Source organism: Lampris incognitus, chromosome 2 (genome assembly GCF_029633865.1).
Source record: "Lampris incognitus isolate fLamInc1 chromosome 2, fLamInc1.hap2, whole genome shotgun sequence".
In the NCBI taxonomy this organism is placed as follows: domain Eukaryota; kingdom Metazoa; phylum Chordata; class Actinopteri; order Lampriformes; family Lampridae; genus Lampris; species Lampris incognitus.
The window spans coordinates 13,596,685-13,600,909 of record NC_079212.1 but is presented as its reverse complement, the minus strand read 5'-3'; the positions used below and the strand labels follow the sequence as shown (position 1 = coordinate 13,600,909).

The following is a 4,225-nucleotide window of genomic DNA, read 5'->3' as shown; positions in this document are numbered from 1 at the left end:
ACCTTCCCTTTTTTTTCTCTCATCATTGTGGTTCTTTAAGTGCGATGGTAACAGAAACAGAAAACCACCCAGTCACCACAGAAGTTCCCAAAGCATATATTTATTATGGCTCAATGGAAAAAAAAATAATCGCCACTCCTATCACCCTCGTCTCCAAAAAGTGTGCAGTAGAAGTTGCATAGGCCTAAAGCTGGATATTGGTTTTATTTTATTATTATTATTATTTTGTTACTCACTGTGTTTGTGGTTCTCAGGGCCTGGGGTAGTTCTTATAGAGTCCTGGGCGTGTCCATGTTTAGGGTGCCGGCCTCTTGGCACCCCTGATGAGGACAGCTTCCCAAGCCTGGGGCCACTTGCGCTCTCCATGCCTGCTGGGTGGGGTGAAGAGAATATTTGACAAAGGGCAATATAAGGGTGCTGCTATATACCGCTCATTGATTCTGATTCATTGACTTTCATGGCGTCATCATTGAAGTCCACTGCACTGACGGCTTATTATGATGCTGTCTGACTGTTGTTCTATGCTACGGTTTTCTCCTCTTGTGCCACTTGTACTTGGATTGGAGGTTATCTGAGTTGAGGCGCACACATCATCGGAGCGGTAATGAGGGTGTGACCTCCCATGTTTCATTTCAAAATCAATACTCTCACTTACACACGAACTCCATGCTCTGCCAATTAGACTGGAGGTGAGTCAAAGAAAGAGAGTGGGGGGAGGCAGAGAGAGAGAGAGAGAGAGAGAGAGAGAGAGAGAGAGAGAGAGAGAGAGAGAGAGAGAGAGAGTGTACATTAAGGACAGGCTCACTGCTTTGAGTCCTCCTTAAGCAGAACTGACTTCTTTCCAAGTGTGTCCTGGTCAGGTCTCATGGTCGGCAACAAAAACATTTCTTATTACAAAGTCACACGACAACACAGGTTGTCATCTGACAACATCCGTGTTTTGTTTTTCGTTTTGTGTTTTGTCTGCATAATGACAATGTAACACTACTGTGTCTCTCCATCCAACGCTTAACAAGTCCAGCTCCAGTTGAGCGAGCCCATACGGGCTACGAGTTCGAGGCGCAGGCCGTTAGCCGACGGCAGCGTGGGACAGCCTAATGAATGATCGCTGACAATCGCTAATTATGCAAAGTGGGATTGATTACAGTACCGTCATGCTTTCTGTTAGTGCATATTCATGTCGCTTCCCTAATGAATTACGGCAGCACACAAAGGTCAGCACTCATTTGAGGCCTCTCGGTGCATGTTTACATGCCATGCTGCTCATCGCAGGATGAGCGATGACGGAAGTGCCCACATCCACATGGCGGTGGCGTGATCACAGTGCGCTTCTTAATGCTCTGAATTCAATAATACAAGTCTATGCCTTTGTCATTTAACCTCACGCGCATGTTCCCTCTGAACTTCAAATCCGTGCGGCGCAATACAGGCAGAGAAACACAGGGCAGACACACACATGCAGACTCACGCCAGGACGCGCACACACGTGAAAACACAGACGCACACACAAGCACATAGCGCATGGTGCAGGTGCCTCTCCATCATCTATATGGCAAGTAGGTCGGAGGGGGGGGGGGGATGATTCATATCCCGTATAAAACACTCCCTCTTGCCTGGCTCTGAGTATAAGGAGAGGAGATGAGGAGTATTACAGACTAACGTTTGACCACTTCAAACGACGAAACTGGGCAGGGGCTGCTGAGAGAGAAACTCTGTCTGGGAATATTAGTTAACGGGAATTCTATATTTACTGAAAAGGGCTAAATATAAATACGCTGAGACACAACAAGGGGAAAAATGGTGGCGGTGCCAAGAAACAGAGGAAGGACATGATACGATTTGATGAACACAATTAACTAGTCTTCATGCACGTGGCAAGCTGCCACTTTGCGCAAAACATTACACCATTGCCAATTTACGCTTTCTCCTGACATGTGGGGTTAAAAGAAGTAGAAGAAGAAGAAGAAGAACCAGAAGAAGAAGTAGAAGAAGAAAGTATTTTCACGTCCCCTGTTTGGAGGACCACACCTACCTTGGGGCTGTCGGGAGTCACCCAGCACCGGAGGCCGGGTGGCCCGGGTCACCCACGTGGGGGTCAGGCGATAGGCACCTAGAGAGACAGGCGTGTTTTGTTTTCTTTTTTTCTCTCACACCCCCTCCCCTTCACAATGTTGTGTTACATGGCAGTCACACCTGCCGTCCGTCGCAGACAGGTCAGCGTCCGGGGGGGGCGGCGGCGGCGGGGGGGGGGGCCCTCAGAAGGAGGCGGACAGTCGTCGCCGTCGTATCCCTTCTCTCTGCGGACGACGAGACGGTGGCGACAGCGAGGAAAAGCAGCAGGGCATGGAGGAGGTTTTGTAACGGGGGGGAAAAAGAAAAATCCCCCCCTCCCCTTATTCCCAGTCTCCGTTCGCCCCCCTCTTCTGCATTAATATGTATACCACGAGGCACTTCTCAAACCTCGGTCTCCTCGTCATACGCTCCGCGGGGGAAAAACACACACGGCGGCAGACGGGGAAATAAAGATATGCATTCGGCTCCGGGAGGAAAATATTAGGATACGGGGATGGTTTATATAGGCAGTGAAGCAAAATGGCGACTTTATTACGAAGGAGGAGTAAAAAAAAAAAAGAAAAAAAAGAAAAAAATCCTCGCGCTGGCTTGGAAGCTAAAGGGAGGCACGAAAAAATATGTTCGGCGCAGCAAAGGTCGACGGCTGCGAGACAGGCGGTCGGAGTAGAAAAAGGACGGAGGAAGAAAAAAAACGAAAGCCCCAAGGAAAAGGAAAAGGGGGGAAAAAAGAAAAAAAAATCCGCCGTTAACGCCGCCAAAATCTCGGTCGCTTTCGGGTACGGTCCTCGGGCTCCTTACCTCGGGATTATTTCGGGAGTGGGGTGTTTTTTTTTTTTGTTTTGGTTATACGGATCTTATCTCCGCGGCCGTGTACAGTATTACAGTAGTTGTGTGTTGGGTCATGCGCGGATCCGCTCCACCTTTGACAGTTGCAACTACGGTCTTGAGGCAACTTGCGAACTCTCGCGGTATTATTCTCGATATCCAGCGGAGATTATCGGGGGCTTCTGTCTCGCAAACCCCCCCCCCGCCGCCCCCCCAAGTGCCAAAACCCGTTTTGATGCGGCTCTCCCGACGTAACGCCGCTCGTTCGTGACGAAAAAAGGGGTCAGCCTTGAATTCCTCAAACCCGCTTCTCCTGGTGTTTGTGATGTAGTTGCCGCTGTGAACGCCCCCCCACACCCCCCCCGCCGCCCTGCGTCCCGCGGAGCAGAACCGGGGGTGGGGTGGTGGTGTGGTTATCCTACCACCTTTGGTGGGATACGCCGGCCGTCGCTGCCTTGACGGTAATGTAGGCTGTGGCCAGGTACTGACTGTCACCAAGCTGGAATTAAAAAAGAAGAAGAAGAAGAAGAAAAAACTTGAATCGCAGTTGTGTCGCAAATCCAGGCGGTATCTAACTGAGTTGGGGAGCAAGTTCGAAGTAAATTGACAGAACCGCTATAGTTAATTGACAATGTACTGGATTTCTTCTTCTTCTTCTTCAAATCAGGCCATATACTTTCACACGTCTATTGATAGCGATCGCTGGCTTGATTGGCGGTGTAAGACGCCAAGGTCACTGCTGAGATTGGGCCGTCATCAACATGTAGTGATGATTGGTGGTAACCTAATGATAGACGTGTTGGCGCCCACTCGGGGCTCCGTTTTAGTATTCAAACGGGTTTCAGTGGCATAAAGGATGCTGACGTTTCCTCGGTGTAACTCAGCTAATGATAAATGTTTCACATATGGCCTAAACACTTCTTTCTCTCTCTCTCTCTCTCTCTCTCTCTCTCTCTCTCTCTCTCTCTCTCTCTCTCTCTCTCTCTCTCTCTCTCTCTCCTCCATCCATCATAGCCACTCCGGGCTCAGAAAAACAAGAGGGGAGCTCTCAGCCCTTGATTGGTCCCACTGTCATCATGACCTAATATTTCTTATTAGTGCAGCTGATGTGAAACCATGATGTAATCCACGTATGGGGGCTGCTTTCCACATGGCCACTGGGGGGCAGTGTAGATTCATCTTTGAGCCAAACTGAAGCCATTAATGGTGTTAAAGGAAGTTTTGAGTATTATCTTAAATTACAAGTTTTCATAACAACACTTGGAAAATGTATTTTCGCTGCACACGAGGTAGAAAAATGCCCCCACCTCCCATCTTCATAGAAAGA

The 4,225-nt window shown here is 49.0% G+C and overlaps 1 protein-coding gene across 1 annotated transcript in view; it reads right to left on the bottom strand.

Annotated features, from left to right (window-relative positions):
- Nucleotides 1-2,138, bottom strand: part of znf512b (zinc finger protein 512B) — a 27,953-nt gene extending 25,815 nt beyond the window's left edge. Inside the window, 2 exon segments of the mRNA XM_056273207.1 lie at nt 237-368; nt 2,033-2,138. Of these exon segments, the coding sequence (XP_056129182.1) occupies nt 237-366 (130 nt within the window). The 5' untranslated portion in view covers nt 367-368; nt 2,033-2,138.
- Nucleotides 2,139-4,225: the final 2,087 nt, after the last annotated feature.